General features: G+C 39.6%; 1 protein-coding gene across 3 annotated transcripts in view; it reads left to right on the top strand.

Moving 5' to 3' along the window:
- Positions 1-16,717, top strand: part of LOC117566954 (tyrosine-protein phosphatase 10D) — a 31,132-nt gene extending 14,415 nt beyond the window's left edge. The window contains exons 2-11 of one of the 3 annotated variants that reach the window (XM_034246607.2): positions 2,033-2,279; positions 3,366-3,653; positions 4,731-5,403; positions 6,997-7,442; positions 8,605-9,036; positions 9,950-12,123; positions 13,699-13,957; positions 14,025-14,153; positions 14,708-15,100; positions 15,527-16,717. In XM_034246607.2, coding sequence (XP_034102498.1) covers positions 2,033-2,279; positions 3,366-3,653; positions 4,731-5,403; positions 6,997-7,442; positions 8,605-9,036; positions 9,950-12,123; positions 13,699-13,957; positions 14,025-14,153; positions 14,708-15,100; positions 15,527-15,558 — 5,073 coding nt within the window. In that variant the 3' untranslated portion in view covers positions 15,559-16,717. Of the gene's footprint in view, positions 1-2,032; positions 2,280-3,365; positions 3,654-4,730; positions 5,404-6,996; positions 7,443-8,604; positions 9,037-9,949; positions 12,124-13,698; positions 13,958-14,024; positions 14,154-14,689; positions 15,101-15,526 lie in introns of all 3 variants that reach the window. The other 2 variants (XM_034246598.2, XM_034246616.2) reach the window with 2 other exon arrangements.
- Positions 16,718-18,942: the final 2,225 nt, after the last annotated feature.

Below are 18,942 nucleotides of genomic sequence, written 5' to 3'. Positions count from 1 at the left end.
TAGTCAAACGGTGTTTAGGTTCCAATTGTAATCGAGTATTGAGTGTATTGTGAATTGTGAATTGTGAATCATCATCACTGTGAGCCAATGCCGCGTTTAACATTTAAGTGGCATGGCTCTTTTCATTGAGTAGCAGCAAATGGAAGCTAAAACCAACCACCCACAATCAGTTTGGAAAATTACAAATTAACTTCCGTACGTTTGAATTGTTCGCATGTCCCATGCAACCATAACAACAACAACTATAGCAACAATTTCGAACAGAATCTCAATTAATATTTCATATTCAAACGTGAATAGCTTTTGTGTGTTTTATTTTTGCTTTTTGAATGTGTGGAAAGTTGAAAAATCAATTGCGCTTCTCCATTGTGATTTTCCGCTTGTTTACTTCAAGCATGGGAAATTATAATTTCATTCAACATTGTTAACATCTCCCAAGTGCAATGAGATTACCATTGAACCGAACCCCAATCCCAAAGTTGAATCTATATCACGTGCTTCTCACAGGTTTTTCTGGGTTTTGGGTTTTCGGTTTTGGCGAATCGTGATGTGCGTCATCACAAAAACAACAACAACAACAGATCAACAGTAAATTAACGAGTCAGGCCCAAGAAATTTGCTAATCTCTCTCTCTCTCCATTAATTATCATTGAAAATGATCACAGAATATATTATATACACTCTATTTATAAAGATATCACAAACTGCGTGCTATTGCAATTTCCACCTACCGAAAACAAAAACAAAGCAAGTGATTGAAGAAATTACAATAAAAAATGCATTCAAAGCTGTTGAGTCAGCGTTAAAAGATAACAGCAACAAAAAAGCAATGATATCAAAGCAAATTGCAAAAGTGCTTTATTCACTGGCTTAGATATATTCTGGGAACCAAACAAAGGTCATATAATATTATTATTCGAGTGCGCTTCATTCACAAATGTTGACAGACAATGAAAGAAATTGCAATGATATCGATGCGACATTCAAGACGTAAAAGTCAATGGAATGCTAAAAAATCAAAGATAAGATTAGTTGAGAAAAGTTGAACCTGTTAAAAAGTGAATATAATTCTTTGGCTTAGATATAATCTGGAAACCAAACAAAGGTCACATATCATAATTCGAGTTCGCTTCATTCACAGACTCACAGAAATTCAAGAAGTAAATGCTAAAAAATTATAGATAAGATTGGGATGAACTTGTTAAAATGTGAATATAATAATCATATGCCTAGATCGTAGACCCCATAAGTTAAATACATTGAAGAAGAGCAAGAAAATAAAAAGCACTTCCGTTTTGTACTTCCTCTTCCACAATATATAAAGAGTGGGGACGGGAAAAATGCATTATAACAATGCATCAGAGTGTCAACAACTGAGAAATGTGTTTTGTTTGCCTTATGCAACTGTCGAATGCATCGAGTTTCACATTGGATGCTGCTGCTGCGACCACAGTCATTATCATAATCATCTATATAAATTAATGTAAAACTTAATGAGCACGAGATGCAATCTGAGTAGAGACAGAGAAAGACAGAGAGAGAGAGAGAGAGCAAGAGAATCATTTATACAGCCGTGACATTGTGACTCAACAGCGCTTTTTTTTTGGCATTACTATAGATTAGGGTATGTTTCTCCTCCAGCTGTGTGTAAAATGTAGACTTTAGTGTGTGGCTTATCGCTATGATTAATGTGTTGGGAAAGAGAGCAATGGCACCGCGCGAGACACAGCAATAAGAGATTAAAACATTTCACAATATAGGTCAGTTATGACTTCAACACACATACACATACACACACAGAGTCGAGGCACTACTATCAATCCATCAGGCCGTCAGTCGGCCCATCTATCATGCCATCAATTGACCCTGACTCAACTCCAGCTCCAACTCCAACCTGATTCATCTAAACCTCACTTTGACGAACATCATAAACTCAGTTCCACTCTCTTTTTATTTTGTTTTCTTTGGGCATATATATTTTTTTTTTACCACTTTCTTACAACTCTTCTGTAATCTTCTCGACGTTTTCCAGGTCGCTAATGGCGCCGATTTGGTCATCAGCGTGCCGAATGCCAGCAGCAATGACAATGCCTTTTACCGTATTGACTACAGTCCACCATTTGGTTATCCGGAACCGAACACAACCATTCCCGCCAGCGAAATTGGCCAGAACATCAAGCTGTCCAAGGTGCGGCCGGGCAGCGAGTACAATTTTTGGTTGTACTACACGAATTCGACGCATCGCGAGCTGCTCACCTGGACGGTGAACATAACCACAGGTGAGAATGATTGACATATGATTGAATAAGCACTTGACTAAGCAAAGTTTTGATTTATTTTTGGATTTCTGTTTTGAAGTGAATACACAATTAATAGCGATAGCAGTGATTGATTGACTGGTCGGTTGACTGATTGAATGCATGATTGTGCAAATATGTTATACATTAAATTTGATTGAATTCAATGTTGATTTTACCAAAGGGTTGCCAATTCCAACATCAACTTTGATTATTATGGAATTTGATTGAGTTCAGTCAAGTGACTTCACAATTTCTAGAGCTAGCAATGATTGACGTGATTGTTTGAGCGATTAACGGTGCAAAATTGTTGGTCACAAGTGTCCACACAATTCTAAGCATTCGTAGTGATTAAATGATGTGCATATGATGGAATAAATGATTGACTACAGTTTTTGTTTGAATTCGCTGATTGATTGATTTAATCTAAGTGCTTAATTTGAGTTGAATGATACAATATAACTATGACATTTATTGATGATGATTGACTGATTGATGAACTAAATTTGTGTGTAGAACTGAATGAGAGATTGACATAATGATAGATCATTTGATTGATGATTGATTGACTGATTGACACAATAATTTTTTGTGTTGAGCTGAATGAAAGATTGAATTTGCTTGTTTCAGATTGATTGACTGATTGATGCACTAATTTTGTGTGTAGAGAGATTGAAATAATGATTGATCATTTGATTGATGATGATTGAAGATTGATTGACTGATTGACACACTAATTTTTGTGTTGAGCTGAATGAAAGATTGGATTTGCTTATTTCAGATTGATTGACTGATTGATGCACTAATTTTGTGTGTAGAGAAATTGAGAAATAATGTTTGATCATTTGATTGATGATGATTGAAGATTGATTGACTGATTGACACACTAATTTTTTGTGTTGAGCTGAATGAAAGATTGAATTTGACTGATTGATTGACCAATTGATGCACTAGTTTTGTATGTTGAGCTGAACGAGAGGTTGACATTGCGAAGACTTTGCTTATTCAATTTTGTTTTAATAACTGCATTATGACTGATTGATTGACCTGATTTTTTTTGATTTACAGCGCCCGATCCGCCCGAGAATCTAAGCGTGCAGCTGCGTTCGAGCAAAAGTGCCTTCATCACATGGAAGCCACCGGGCTTGGGACAATATTCGGGCTTCAAGATCCGAGTCTTGGGACTGACGGAACCGGCGCACAGTGAATACAATCGAAGTTTTCTGGTGTCGGGCAACGAGACGCTGCAGTTGTCCGCCAAAGAACTGACGCCAGGTGGCACGTATCAAGTGCAGGCGTATACGCTATATCAGGGCAACGAATCGGTCGCCTACACCAGTCGCAACTTCACCACAAGTAAGTCCCGTCACGCGGGCACTCGCAGTCCCAACAACCCCTGTAATTTCTAACTGCCAAGTCTTTAAAACGTGTAAATCTTAACTCTTAATTCCCGCCAAAGTCTTTGGGGTAATCTAATACAATAATACAACGCTCTGTCTCTTTCTCCACTCCATTTGCTTTTGGTGTATGATGTACGTTTTTCTCGGTGTTTGGTAATCTAACAAAAACAAAAAAATGTTCATACTTCTTCCACTTCTTTCTCTTTTTGTACTTCTCTTAATTTTTGTTCTCTATCTCTATCTGTGTTTTGCTTTCTGACTCTCACTCGCTTTCTACAGCCGAGCAATGGAGCTTCTCAAGGTAACCATAAGAATTCTTCGTAATTTTGTTGTTCTCCTTTTTAACATGTGTTGTGTGTTGTTGCAAATAAAAACGTGTGTTGTACGAGCAAAAGCGAAAAAAAAGAAAAAAACAAATTGCTGCTCGCAAGTAACTCAAACGCCGCTTGCCCAGTGATCTCCAATCGCGAATCGAGTCAATGCTATAAAACGCATTTTAAATTTCTAGAGGGAATATTTCCAGCTAGCAAGCATTGCAATTCTTATTGTTCTAATGCTAATGAGTTTTGTTTGAAAACTAGAACATAGCCCAGAGAGTTTTTAGCAATGAGTTTGCCAAGTTTAACACGAATTTGTTGCACTCAGATTGGCTTCAGAAAGAAGTTCAACTAAAGTGTTTTTAGTATTACAAAAATGTAGTTCACAGCTCAGTTATTGTATAAAACGTAATTCCCCTAAATTATGAAATCATATTTTACATATTTGTGCTTGATTTGGAGATCACTGCAGCTGGCTGTGTTGCGTCTTTATTTCGAATTCTGGTTTTCACATCTCTCTTCTGTTTGGTTGTTGTTGTCATTAACTACTCACACACACACCCCCACTCCCAACCGACCCGCTAACCTAACACATAACACATAGTAGTTGTAGTTGTAGTTGAATAGTAATCGTATAACTCATATCGAATCGATCGAATCCAAAACAAAAACCCGAATCCGCCTCACAAAACAACGCACAATTCCCATACACACAGAGCCCAATACGCCCGGCAAGTTCATCGTGTGGTTCCGCAACGAGACGACGCTCCTCGTCCTGTGGCAGCCACCGTATCCCGCCGGTCTCTACACCCATTACAAGGTCTCCATACGGCCCAACGATGCCATCGAGAGTGTCCAGAACGTGCAGCGCGAGGGCGAACCTCCCGGACCCGCTCAGGCGGCATTCAAGGGTCTCGTCCCCGGACGTCCGTACAACATCTCGGTGCAAACGGTGTCCGAGAACGAGACTTCGGTGCCGACGACAGCGCGTTATCTCACCGTGCCGGAGCGACCGTTGAATGTCACCTTCGATCCGGCGTATACGACAACGAGCGGCTTCCGGGTGCGTTGGGAGGCGCCCCGGACGTACAGTGAGTACGACAGCTTTCAGGTGTCGCTGGTGATGCCGCATCGCAGCTACACCGTGCCACGCACCGAGGCGAACACGCTGCATTTCGATTACCCCGAACCTCTGGAGCCCGGCAAGAAGTACGATGTCGTTGTGAAGACCATCTCGGAGAATGTGAACTCGTGGCCAGTGAACGGACAGATCACGTTGCGCCCGCTGCCTGTGCAGAGCTTGAGGGGCTATCTCGATGATCACACGAATGCCGTTCATTTGTCATGGGACCCAGCTGAGGTGGGCATACAGGATAGCTATCGAATCAGGTGAGTTTGCAAGGCTATATCTTAAACGAGATAAACTATTGAGAAGCCTAAGAAATTGATTTGAAAACTACCATTGTCAGAAATTCAAAATATATTATTATTCCCCTTCTAGGGTAGAAGGGTATTATAACTTTGTGCCGGCAGGAAATGTATGTAACAGGTAGAAGGAGGCATCTCCGACCCTATAAAGTATATACATTCTTGATCAGCGCCAACAGCCGAGACGATCTAGCCATGTCCGTCTGTCCGTCCGTCCGTATGAACACCTAGATCTCAGAGACTATAAGAGATAGAGCTATAATTCTTTTTCGACACATTTGTTATGCTTGCATGCAGATCAAGTTTGTTTAAAATTTTTGCCACGCCCCCTTCCGCCCCCGCAAATCAAAAAAATCGAATAGCAAGTTATTTTAAAGCTAAAGCTGCGAATTTTGGTATATACAATAACAACTATAGTAGTTGTGAGTCCTGAAAATTTGATTGCGATCAGATCAAAATTGTGGAAGTTATTAAAGAAATACTTTTGTATGGGCAAAAACGCCTTCTTACTGGGTGTCTGAGTTGCTTTATCCGACAATGTGGTATATTGTGCCGTCTATGGTATATTTTGAATGTGGTACCATATCGATATACCAAATATACCGCTCGGTATATTTTTAGTATTTTGTGTAGTATTTTCGGTATATTTTAAACTTTCTTACTTGTTTTCATTAAAAACGATTCGATCAAAAACGTTTATTCAGGAAGAATAATAGAATTTATGGAAACATGTTAGCATTACAAATTTGGTGGTCAAAAGTTTTTATTAAAAAAAAAATGACTAAATGAAAGTATCTATAAGTTACAACATTATTAAACAAGAAGGAAAAATAGTTTGCTAAAAGTAAAAGTATCATATTAATATACTAAACATACTAAAATATACAGAAGGCAAATATTTAGTATATTTGGAAGCGTGTATAAAAATACTATTCAAATAGTATTGTATTTAAGAAAGAAAGCTAGTAAAAATACTAAAATATACCAATTACTATATTCAGTATATTGAAAAGCGTGTACAAGAGTAATTCACTGAATGTAGTACAAATTCCAAGATTCCAGGATACAGTTTAAAGAAATAATTCTGTACTTGGGTTTTGCATTATAGATAGAACAGAGATTCGAGTAACAGATTTGACATTAGACACAAATGTGCATTTATTATATTCTAATTAATCCAATTCGATGATTCAAAGGCTTATTTCAAAAAGACTAATTAATTAAATAATTGCATAAGAAATCTGCAATTAATATTTTCTTTGCAAATTCAAAGATTTAAATGAAGAAGACAATTATTTTGTAATCCTTTCACCAAACTTTTCTTTGAAGTTTTTCTCATTTTCCAAGTTAATTTATTACAATTCGCTGTTCGATTTTCGCAAACCAATCAATTGGAATTTTTCATGTCATTTTTTGTGAATAAATAAATAAAAGTTTTTAAATGCAATTTTGTACAACAAACTAAACAATTTGCAAGAAAAGTTGCAAATTGTTTTGCTGATCGATGGCTCTCCACAACTCTTTCTAATCTTTTTGGTGCACTTACTTTTGCAGCTACTACGAGAAGAGCAACGAAACGGAGGCGGATGCAACCACACCGCAGGTGGTCGAAACGAAGAGCACCGAGTTCAAGCTGGAACCGGTGGAACCACTGTTGCCTGGACGTCGCTACCAGATCGAGGTGCAAGCGCTCTCCAATGGCATCAGCTCGAATGCAAGCATTTTGCATCGCAACACTCGCCCCTCGGCGCCCATCATCCAGGAACTGCGGAGCATCTCGCAAGGCTTGAACATCAGTTGGCGCAGCGATGTGAACTCCAGGCAGGATCGATACGAGGTGCACTATCAACGTAACGGCACCAACGAGGAGCGCACCATCAGCACCAATCACACCAGTCTGATCATCAAGTATTTGCATCCCGGATCCGGCTACGAGGTCAAGGTCTATGCCATCAGTCACGATGTGCGCAGCGAGCCGCACTCTTACTTCCAGGCAGTCTGTAAGTATAAATAACTGAGATGGGAAACCACATTTGATATAACTATTTAATTATAAAGCTTATCAATCATCTGAGTCTGTTGGTCAGCACAATACATTGTGATATATTAGAATGCTTATGAACTAATTTTGTGTGTAGAACTGAATGAGAGATTGACGTAATGATTTATCATTTGATTGATGATGATTGAAGATTGATTGACTGTTTGACACACTAATTTTTTGTGTTGAGCTGAATGAAAGATTAAATTTGACTCATTGATTGACTGCTTGATGCATGAGTTCTCTTTAATTCGATAATATCAAAGTGTTTCAAAGTGTTTTACAAGATTGATTCAGTTTTAAAATAAGTGAAACGATTTCGCTTTGATTGACAGCAAATCCACTCACTCATTCTTATAACTTATCAATATGATGCATCAATCGTTGTGTCAATCTAGTTTCATAAGCTTAAACTCATCAATCGATTTGATTCATATCAAAAGTGTTGGCAAACTCAGCGAAGAATCGAGGATTAAAGCTTTAATTTCAACTGTGTGACCAACTTCAGTTGATCAATCGTTTTGCTAAGAAGCTCTCTTTAACTGTCATTTAATTTTAATCATACTCGTCATAATCAATAATGATTTATTGACATTTCCTTGTAACTCAAATCAATCATAAAGTTTTTAATAGCAAGCACTCTTAAAATTTATTTCCTTCATTTACCGATTGAGCCCCAAGTCATAATACTTTGATTGAGTATAGAACTTTTAATGATTGACAGTAAGTTCATCTTCTTCAATGTGAACCTTCTTCAGTTGCTTTCAATCACTCCCTTTTTTTGTAGTTCAATAGCTAATATTACTTTTTAATGCTCAAGCATAGTTTCTTCTTCCTAGCGAACTCTCTTTAGTTGCCTTCAATCACTCTTGTCCCACTCACCAATCAATCTCTCCTTATTTTTTCATTACTTTTTAATGCTCAAGCATAGTTTCTTCTTCCTAGCGAACTCTCTTTAGCTGCCTTCAATCACTCGTGTCCACTCACTCCAATCAATCTCTCCTTATTTTTTCATTACTTTTTAATGCTCAAGCATAGTTTCTTCTTCCTAGCGAACTCTCTTTAGCTGCCTTCAATCACTCTTATCCCACTCACCAATCAATCTCTTCTTATTTTTTCAGTTCCAAAACCGCCGCGCAACCTCACCCAGCAGACAGTGAACACGAACCTGGTGCTGCTCCATTGGCAGCCACCAGAGGGCAGCGATTACAGCGAGTACGCGGTACGCTATCGCACAGCAGCCTCGCCCTGGCAGCGCCTGGTCAACGTACATGAGCCGCAGGCACGTATCGAGGATATGCATTATGGAGAACGCTATCTCGTCCAGGTGAACACCGTGAGCTTTGGGGTCGAGAGTCCATCGCCACTGGAGCTCAACATCACAATGCCACCGCAGCCAGTGTCGAATGTTGTTCCTCTAGTGGACTCTCGCAATCTGACTCTCGAATGGCCGCGACCCGATGGCCATGTCGACTATTACACCATCAAATGGTGGGCCACCGATGCACCGCAGCAGCTCGAATACAAGAACGTCTCGCAGCAGCCCGAAGAACGTGAGTATTCGATCATTAACGATCAGAAAAGAAAACAACAATGATTATTTATTGAGGCATAGATCGACGCTGATGATTTAGAATACTGCGCAATTATCTATTATTGGCATTAAAGTGCACATACATTTAATTGCACATTCAACATAAGTGCATAAAGTTGCATTAAAATGCAGTGTACTTATTGTAAATATTTTAAATTAAGTGCAATGCACACTTGGCATTATTGTTGGCCAATGCGATGTGATTTAGAATACTATGCAATTATCTATGTACATTAAATGAAATTGCATTTAAGTGCAATGCACACTTGCAATTATTATTAAGCCAAAAATACGAAATACGAAATATTTCTAAGATTTAAAGGCATCTAATTTTATATTTTGTACTTACTTTTTGGCTTAACACAAACAAAATCGTGTTGTTTACTTTAATTGCACATTGCAGATAAATGCCACTTGAAGTTATTTGCTATAGCAGAAAAACATTTCGCATAAAAAGATAATCTTTTTATACCCGCTACCCATAGGGTAGAAGTAATAACTATAGTAGTTTTGAATCCTGAAAATTTGGTTGCGATCAGATAGAAATTTCGAAGGAAATACTTTTGTATGTGCAAAAACGTCTACTTACTATGGGTCTTAGTTGCTTTGGCTGACAATCTGGTAAATTGTGCCGTCTATTGTATATTTTGAATGGTGTACTATATCGATATACCAAACATACCATTTGGTATATTTTTAGTATTTTCGGTATATTTTGAAAATGATACCGCAATATTTTGCCTTTATTAAGAGTGGGTAGCGGGTATCTCACAGTCGAGTACACTCCACTGTAGCTTTCTTAGTTGCTTAAAAGATAATTTTCATAATATAACTCTCGCTTTCTTCCGTTTCTCCCCATACACCATACACAGTGAGTGCAAGCAGTGTGCGCATACCGATCGAGGAGCTGTCACCAGGTCGTCAATACAAATTCGAAGTGCAGGCCAGCTCCAATGGCATACGCTCGGGTATTACGCATCTGTCGACGCGCACCATGCCGCTGATACAATCGGATGTGTTCATCTCGAATGCCCAAGACGAGATGGAGGACAACGAATCGCCCGTGACGACGTCGCAAACAAGCCAAGGCCAAGGAGAGCAGAGCAACAGCATTACGCTGAACTACACGCCGACGCCAGCGTCGAGCACACGCTTCGATATCTATCGCTTTTCGCTCGGCGATCCGCTGATCAAGGACAAGGAGAAGCTGGCCAACGACACCGAGCGCAAGCTGAGCTTTACTGGCTTAACGCCCGGACGTCTGTACAACATCACCGTGTGGACGGTGAGCGGCGGCGTGGCGAGTTTACCCATCCAACGATTGTATCGACTGCATCCGCTGGCGATCGGTGCTCTACAGGCGACCAAGCTTGAAGCTCGCGAAATCACGTTGAAGTGGACGCCACCCGCGGGTGAATACACGGACTTTGAGCTTCAATACCTGAGTGCGGACGAGGAAGCACCGCAACTGCTGCAGAACGTCACGACACAGACGCAATTGACGCTGCAACGTCTGCAGCCGTATCACAACTACACGTTCACCGTCTCGGTGCGCGCCGGCAGCGATGCGGCAATGATGCGGACCAGCGCTCCCATCTCGGCCAGCTATCAGACGCTGGCCGCACCACCGGGACGTGTGGATTACTTCCAGCCAACGGACGTGCAGCCCGGCGAAATCACATTCGAGTGGCTGCTGTCGCCGCAGGAGCAACATGGGGCCATCGAACACTTTCGCATCACCTCCGAGAATGTCGACGATGCCCTCGACACACTGAGCTACGAGTTGCCCCCGAATGCGACATTGGCACGCATCGAACACCTCGTGCCGGGCAATACTTACGTCTTTCGCATACAAGCCAAATCGGCGCTGCAGTTGGGCTACGGCGCTGAACGGGAGCATCGCCAGCAGATGCCGATCCTCGCTCCTCCGATGCCAGCGGCTCACATTATGCCCATCGAGGTGAGTCGCAGCAGTTCAACGATTCAGATCCGCTTCAGGCAGAATTACTTCTCGAATGCGCACGGTTTGGTGCGTTGGTATACGATCATTGTGGCCGAGGATGTGGGCAAGAACGCCTCCGGGTTGGAGATGCCCAGCTGGCGGGATGTGCAATCGTATACGGTGTGGCTGCCTTATCAGGCCATTGAACCCTACAATCCATTTGCCAATCGCAACGGTAGTACCGGTAGTTTGGGTGTCGAGGACTTTATCATTGGCAGCGACGGTTGCGAGAAGCGAACCATTGGCTACTGCAACGGACCGCTGAAGTCGGCGACGACGTATCGCATCAAGGTGCGCGCCTTCACCGAGGAGAACAAGTTCACGGACACCGCGTACAGTGAACCGATCACAACGGATCGTGACGATGTCCTCTGGCTCGCTGGACTGCTGGCGATGGCGTTGTTCGTCGTCTGCCTGGTGGTTGTCATCGGTTACTATCGCTATCGGTGCAACAGCATGCGCCGGGCCACCAACAAATCGACCCGGATGCAGGATGAATTGACCGCACTCCCCGAGGGTTACATTGAACCCAATCGTCCCATTCATGTTAAGGACTTTGCGGAGCATTATCGGCTAATGTCCGCGGATTCGGATTTTCGCTTCAGCGAGGAGTTTGAGGATCTCAAGAATGTGGGACGCGATCAGGCGTGCAGCTTTGCTGATCTTCCCTGCAATCGGCCAAAGAATCGTTTCACCAACATTCTGCCCTACGATCATTCGCGTTTCAAGCTGCAGCCGGTCGACGATGACGATGGCTCCGATTACATCAATGCCAACTATATGCCCGGGCATAATTCACCGCGTGAATTCATTGTCACCCAGGGACCGTTGCACTCGACCCGCGAGGAGTTCTGGCGCATGTGCTGGGAGAGCAACTCGAGGGCCATTGTGATGCTGACGCGTTGCTTTGAGAAGGGACGCGAGAAGTGCGATCAGTATTGGCCCATCGATCCGGTGCCCATCTTCTATGGCGACATCAAGGTGCAGCTGATGACGAATACGCACTTCCTCGACTGGTCCATAGCCGAGTTTATGGTGTCAAGGGTAAGTTTTGGGGGAGAATTGTTCGGAGGGAAGTACAACGGCGAGTGCTGGAAGAAGAGTGAGTCATTAAAAGATGAGAAATTAAATGAAATGAAAAGCAAAAGAAATGTGCTGAGAAATAGTTCTGACCGAGGGAAGAGAGAGAGATAAGAGTGAGCAAAAGAAATTTGTAGAGAGAAGTGTTAAGTGTCATGTTAAAAGAAAAGAAAGTAGCATTTAGAAAAGTTAAGTACTGGAATTATAAAATGGAATAACGAGACAGGAGCGAGAAGCCAAAAAGTGAAGCAAGAAGTTCTTAGAAAACTCAATAAAAATAAGTAAAGGCAAATGAAAAACAAAGAGAAACAGTTGTGACAAAAAGAAGAGAGAGAAGTTCCTAGAGAAGTACAACAGCGAATGTGAGCAACAGTTTACAGAAAAGCTTCTTAAGAGAAGATTAGCAAAAGAATTATAAAATTCAATACCAGAAGTTCTCAGTGAAGACATTAAAATATGTGAGATGAAGTGAAATGCAAGGGAAAACATAAGAGAAACAGTTGTGACTAAATCGCGAAGCTATTGGAGAAACTAGAAGTTCGTAGAGAGAAGTACAATGACTGAGTACTGGAAGGAAAGTAAGCAAGTGAAATTCGAGAAACAATTTAGGATTTACTATATACAGAAGTGAAGAATGAAAGACATCAAATTGAATAACGATAAGTTTATTTAAAGTACAAGAGAAAAGCGAGCATTATTACGAGAAGAGACAAATTTCTAAAGAAGTACAATAGCAAATGTTGAGCCAAACAATAAATGAGTAAAGCACTTGGAGAAGTAGACAGAAAACTTATATAGAAGTAGTGAATGGAAAATACAAAATTAAGGACAAATTCTTAAGAGAAACAAGCAGCTATAAGAAAAGCAAGAAAATTTCTAGAGAACTGCATTAAGGAATGTTAAAACATTTAAAGAAGTTAGACAGAAAACTTATATAGAAGAAGTGAATGGAAAATTCAAAATTCGATAAGGAGAAGTTTTTAGCAATAAGCAGTAAAAAGAGAAGCGAGAAAGAGAAAAAATGCAATGACGAGTGGTGACAGAAGAGTATACAATAAACACCAGATGTGAGAACTAAAGAAATACAATGAAGTACGGAATGTCAAAAGAGTGTAGTCATGAAAAGAAAGAAGTTGCTGGATTGTAGAAGAGAGAAGCAAACAGGGAAGCAACTTTTACAGTGCAAAGCAAATAAATTGCAATGCTATTAATAAAAGATTAAAGGTGTTGAAGAGTGCGAAGAAAGTGTAAATGATTGTGTTAAAAAAGTGAAGTGTTACCAGACATTTAAACAAAATGAAGTGCGAAAGAAGTAAACAAAGTGAGAACTTAGGAAATTGATTAGATTGAAGAGAGAAGTGCAATGAGACGGATTGATTAGCTTTGAAGTTAAACTTCTGCTAAGTAAATATTTTTTCAAATTTTAAATTTGATTAATATATTTATTTAAAAAGGCTAGATATAATTAAAATTACGTCTAACACTCTGACTGTACTTATTTGTATAGTTACGTTTTAATATCTTAAAATTCTCTTTCAGAACTGCGAATCGCGGATCATGCGTCACTTTCACTTCACCACCTGGCCGGACTTTGGAGTCCCAGAGCCTCCGCAGTCGCTGGTGAGATTTGTGCGGGCATTCAGGGATCGCATTGGCACCGACATGCGACCCATTATCGTCCACTGCAGCGCTGGAGTCGGCAGATCGGGCACGTTTATAGCCCTCGATCGAATACTGCAGCATATTAACAAGTCCGACTATGTGGACATATTTGGCATTGTGTTTGCCATGCGCAAAGGTAAGAGTAAAGTTAAAGAATAACTTTTATTTGAACTTGATTTAAAATCTGTTTTCTCTTTCCTTAGAACGTGTTTTTATGGTGCAAACGGAGCAGCAATATGTGTGCATACATCAATGCCTGTTGGCGGTGCTCGAGGGCAAGGAGTATCTGTTAGCCGAGTCGCACGAGCTGCACGAGAACGATGGCTATGAGGGTGAGTAGATCGCAAGATCGAACGAAGAAGAAGAAGAAGAAGATCGCAGTCGGATAAAGTCAAAACTAGTTGAAGAGAAACAAACGCTTACTGCCTCCTTAAGTCTCTGCTATCCACCCACAACTTCCAAGTTGAAATGTGTGTTTCTTGACTAACACTCACACACACACACTCTACTAACACACTGAGAAAAGCTTCATCAACATTCAAATTCTAATGGCTGCGGTGTCTTATTAAATGTGTTTTTTTTCTCTCTCTCTTACTGTCAGCGATTCAAATTTAACCACTAACCAAACAATTTGTGATAATTTAATGATTTTCTTCTCTCTTTTTACACTCTACACACACACACTACACTTTACTACCACACACACACACACACACTCATACCAACTGTAAATCAAAAACACACACAATTAACCAAACACACACACACACACACACACACACTGCTCAACTGCTGCAACAACTGCGCGCCATCAATTTAAATCGAAATCGAAACGAAAAAAAAATGTTTTGCAAACTCTCGAATTCAGTGACTAAAATTTACTTAGAACGCTGCAAGGCGACGCCGCCCACATTGCAAGCCACGCCCATGCGCGCCTCAATCGCGCTGGCCGAGGAGCTGGACAGGGAACTGGAGCTGCAATTGGAATTGGAGCAGGACATCGATGAAGACGTAGACGAAGACGACGATGAGGATGAGGATGATGTTGATGATGATCAGCAGCCGTTGAATAATGAGACAACGGCAACGCTGTCAACGGGCAGCAGCAGCAACAGCAACAGTCAGGAGCAGCTGCCACAGCAGCAACCAGAGCAACATCAACAGCAACCAGAGCAGCAGCAGCAACAGCAGCAAGCAGATAACATTTGCACTAGCACTCAAACAGACACTGACACTGAGGATGAGGATGGTGATGGTATTGATAAGAGTCCGCTTTTAGGTTTGTACCACAAACAACAACAACAACAACAATACAAACAAACGAGCAAGAGTGCACTGCAACCACAGAACCAACAGCAACCAAAAAGAGAACAACCAACAACCAACTCGAATGTTTCCGAGTTATATTTGTCTTTACCTTTTTTTTATTACTAACTTTTGGCAGTTGGCATTAAAGCAATCCCCAAACCTACTTACTTACTCACTGTACCTGTAACTAGTTAACTTTTTGTGTAGTTAATAGTAGTGATTAACCACGCCCCCATCTAATACGCTTGCTTTTGAAACTAACTCGACGCTTGGCACAAATTTAGTTCCCTGCAACATGTGTGTAGATATTTGAGTTATAGATTAAGTTGAATGCAATGAAAATCGAAAGTTATATTCATGTAATAATAAAGAGAAATATTCCCCATTTGATTCACAGATGACGAAGGCATTGCTGAAACAGGCATCTGAGCGAGCGAGATGGCAACACACAAAGCAACAGAGTGAGATCGCAAATCGAGAATCGAGAAAATGAGATCGAAAGAGAGAGACAGCTAGAGCTGGAGGAAGTTGTGCTGTTTGCTGCTGATATTTATATATATATACATATAATTGTTAAGCTTGTAGTATATGCACACATATACATATACATAACATATATCGACTATATATTTATATATGTATATAATTTTTGTATGTAAAAAATCTGCCTGTGATGTGCTGGATGTGATTTGTCTATTATTGCATTGGCAATGCACGCTGCAAGAAAAAGAAATAGAAAAAAGAAATTAGAAAAGAAAAACACACACAAAAAAACAGCCACAAGAGTCGCGTCGAGAATCCCCTGACCCCTGACCCCTGATCCCAACCCCCTTTAGTATATTGCCATAGCTAGCATCCCCTCCTCTAAGTCCCACCTCACCTCACAATTCCCGAAAAAGTCGCGCGTGCAATCGCCAAATTAGACCAAACAAACAGAGCGTAATCTTAAGTTTCAGGTAATATTTAGCATTATACTACACTAATTACTATATTTTACAATATAAAACACACACACACACACATGCGAATATACATTATACGAAATATGTATTATCCTATGCCTAAAATTAATCAGTTCTTTTTTTTTTGCTCCTAGATGTTAACTTAATATAAATGTACTTATTTTTTTCGTTTTTTTTTTTTTTATTTGTTTGTCTCTTTTATTGTAAATGTCGTGTGCAAATAATGTTTATATACAAGTCTTTTTGTATTTATATATACTATATAATAATGATATTGTATTGTTTTAGATTTCCATTTGTAAATTTAAATCTTTTTTGTATAATTTTAATTGCATTTGTTGCTGTTGTTGTCGTTGTTGTTTAAGGCTTATTGTCTTTGAGCTACTGTTGAATAATCTTTCATTTTGCCATATGATCAATCAAATCATTAATCGAAATCTCATTTATAGAGTGAGTGCAATATTCTGTGCAAAAACGACAACATCAGCAATAATAACTCAAGATATCCACTTCAATTTTATATAGCATTTATGAAAACAAATGAAAAATACACACACACAACAATAACAACAGAGTGCAACAACAAAAACGAAAAAGAAGACAGTAAATATTATAAATGAAAAATTCCAACAATTTTTTATTTTTTTTGCTTAAGGAACTAGTCAGGATCTCTTTTTTTTTAATCAGCATAATTAGTAGTATCGATTTGCATTCAAAAGTTTTAATTATTCCTGACAAAAAAAATTTTCGAAATTTTTTAAGGGGTAAGTATGGAAAATGGCCAAAAATTGCAAAAAATCCGCTGTATCTCAGTCATTTAAAGGACGATCGTGACGTCCTTTGGCACATGGATTACTCTTTTGAAAACTAAACGATTGGTGTGCTCAAAAGGACGAATATCCTTACAGGACCCGAGATAAAAGAACCTTTTTGTTCACAGAAAATTGCGTATATCTCGGCTATATCCTGTCTGATCCTTGCGGGTCTTGTGTCAAACGAACTCCTTTGATGAGAGCTATCTTCAAGTCAAAGGACATTCAAATCGTCCTTGTGGTTCATGAGATATCCTGCAATTTATGATTTTCGCATGATTTCTTTGGGCTCAGGACTGAAAAATTACAAGTGTTGGTTTCTTAGATGACCTCATGTTTTTTTAATGCCCATCGATAGAGTTGATCCTTGCGAATCTAGCAATACGTGTCCTTTGAAAATCCGGCAGGATATGGACGAGATATAGCATGTTTTCTAAAAAATAAAATGTTTGCACCCTCAAAGTATGCAATAGAAAATGAAAAATATTTGACGTCAATTTCAAATTCTTAATTTGAATATAACCAACCAGAACGGAAATGAAGGACGATCGTAATGTCCTTTGGTATAAGGATTGTATTTACGAATGCAAACTAATTGGTGTTCTTAAAAGGACGAAAGTCCTTACAGTACTCGAGATATAAAGTTTAAATAAAATAGCGTATATCTCGGTCATATCCTTTTTGATCCTTGTGAGTCCTGTCTCAATCGAGGCATATTCGTAAGGACTATTATCCTGCCAATTTTGATCCTAATCGTCCTTGTGGTTCTCGAGTTATCCTGAAGTTTATAATTTTCGTATTTTTCACTTTTCCAACGGAACTAGAAAATCTTAAATGTTGAGTGCCAATCGATAGATTTGATCCTTGCGATCCTGAAAATATATGTCCGCTGAAAATCCGGCAGAATATGGCCGAGATATAGCACTTTTTCGAAAAAAGGCCCTGTTCGCATCCTTAAAGTATGCTACAAATTTTTAATATTTTTGCGTGCGAATTTGAAATTTATAACTAGACGACAGAAGAAACTCAAATCAGTTAAAGTTTAAAACTAATTGGATGTTGTTGGCTACTTCATGAAAAGTGTTTAAACAGCGAGTAGAATACCAAACGAACATAAATCAATGGCATGAGGAAACGCCTGGAGTTAAAATGCTCCTCGTGAATGTAGATTGTTGCTGCAGCCGTGAACGGCTAAAAATTGCCAGCTCAGCAAGAGAAATACCAGGCGAACAGAAATCGGCAGTAGGAAAACATGTGCTTGTTTTGTAGCGCCATCTATTGCTCGATGCTGGAATTAAATTTTACAGTAGCGCCATCTATCGACCTAGGCGACAACAGTAGGCAAACATGTGCTTGTTTTGTAGCGCCATCTATTGCTCGATGCTAGCGCCATCTATGGACCTATCTCGCAAACAAAATGTGAATTGGCGAACCCTCAAAGTATGCTACATAAAATGAAATATTTTTGCACTAAACAGCGCGCGCCAATTTTAAATTTGAATGCCTTGTTTGGCATATCTCGGTCAAATCTTAATGGATCTTGTGGGGACTTACCTTTTTGAAATCAGGATAGCTAGCTCTATTGACTGGCACTTTGGCACTGGCATTTTAATACTGATTTTCCTTGTGGTACTCAAGTTATCCTGGAATTTATGATTTTCGTATATTTTTACTTGGCCAATAAAACTAAAGAATTTCAAATATTAAATGTCAATCGATGGAGCTCATCTTTGTGATCCTGGCAATCTGCGTCCTTTGAATATTCGGCAGGATATGGCCGAGATATATTAATTTTTTAAAAAAATAATAATGCAATAAAAAATGAAATTTTCCTTGATCGCCAATTTCAAATTTGAAAACTTAAAGTTTTTTTCTAGTTACATTTATTTACTAATTTAACTACAACAGCCATAAAAACACATTTGGGAAAATCTCATACTCATATCATAAGCACGAAATTTGAAAGTAACCGACAAAAAAATAAAAAAACAAATCCATTTAAATTCAAAAACAATTTTCTTTATATAATAATTCCCTTT

Source organism: Drosophila albomicans, chromosome X, assembly GCF_009650485.2.
Source record: "Drosophila albomicans strain 15112-1751.03 chromosome X, ASM965048v2, whole genome shotgun sequence".
Taxonomy (NCBI): Eukaryota; Metazoa; Arthropoda; class Insecta; order Diptera; family Drosophilidae; genus Drosophila; species Drosophila albomicans.
Note: the sequence above shows the minus strand (reverse complement) of the source record. Positions and strands in the feature narration are given on the sequence as shown.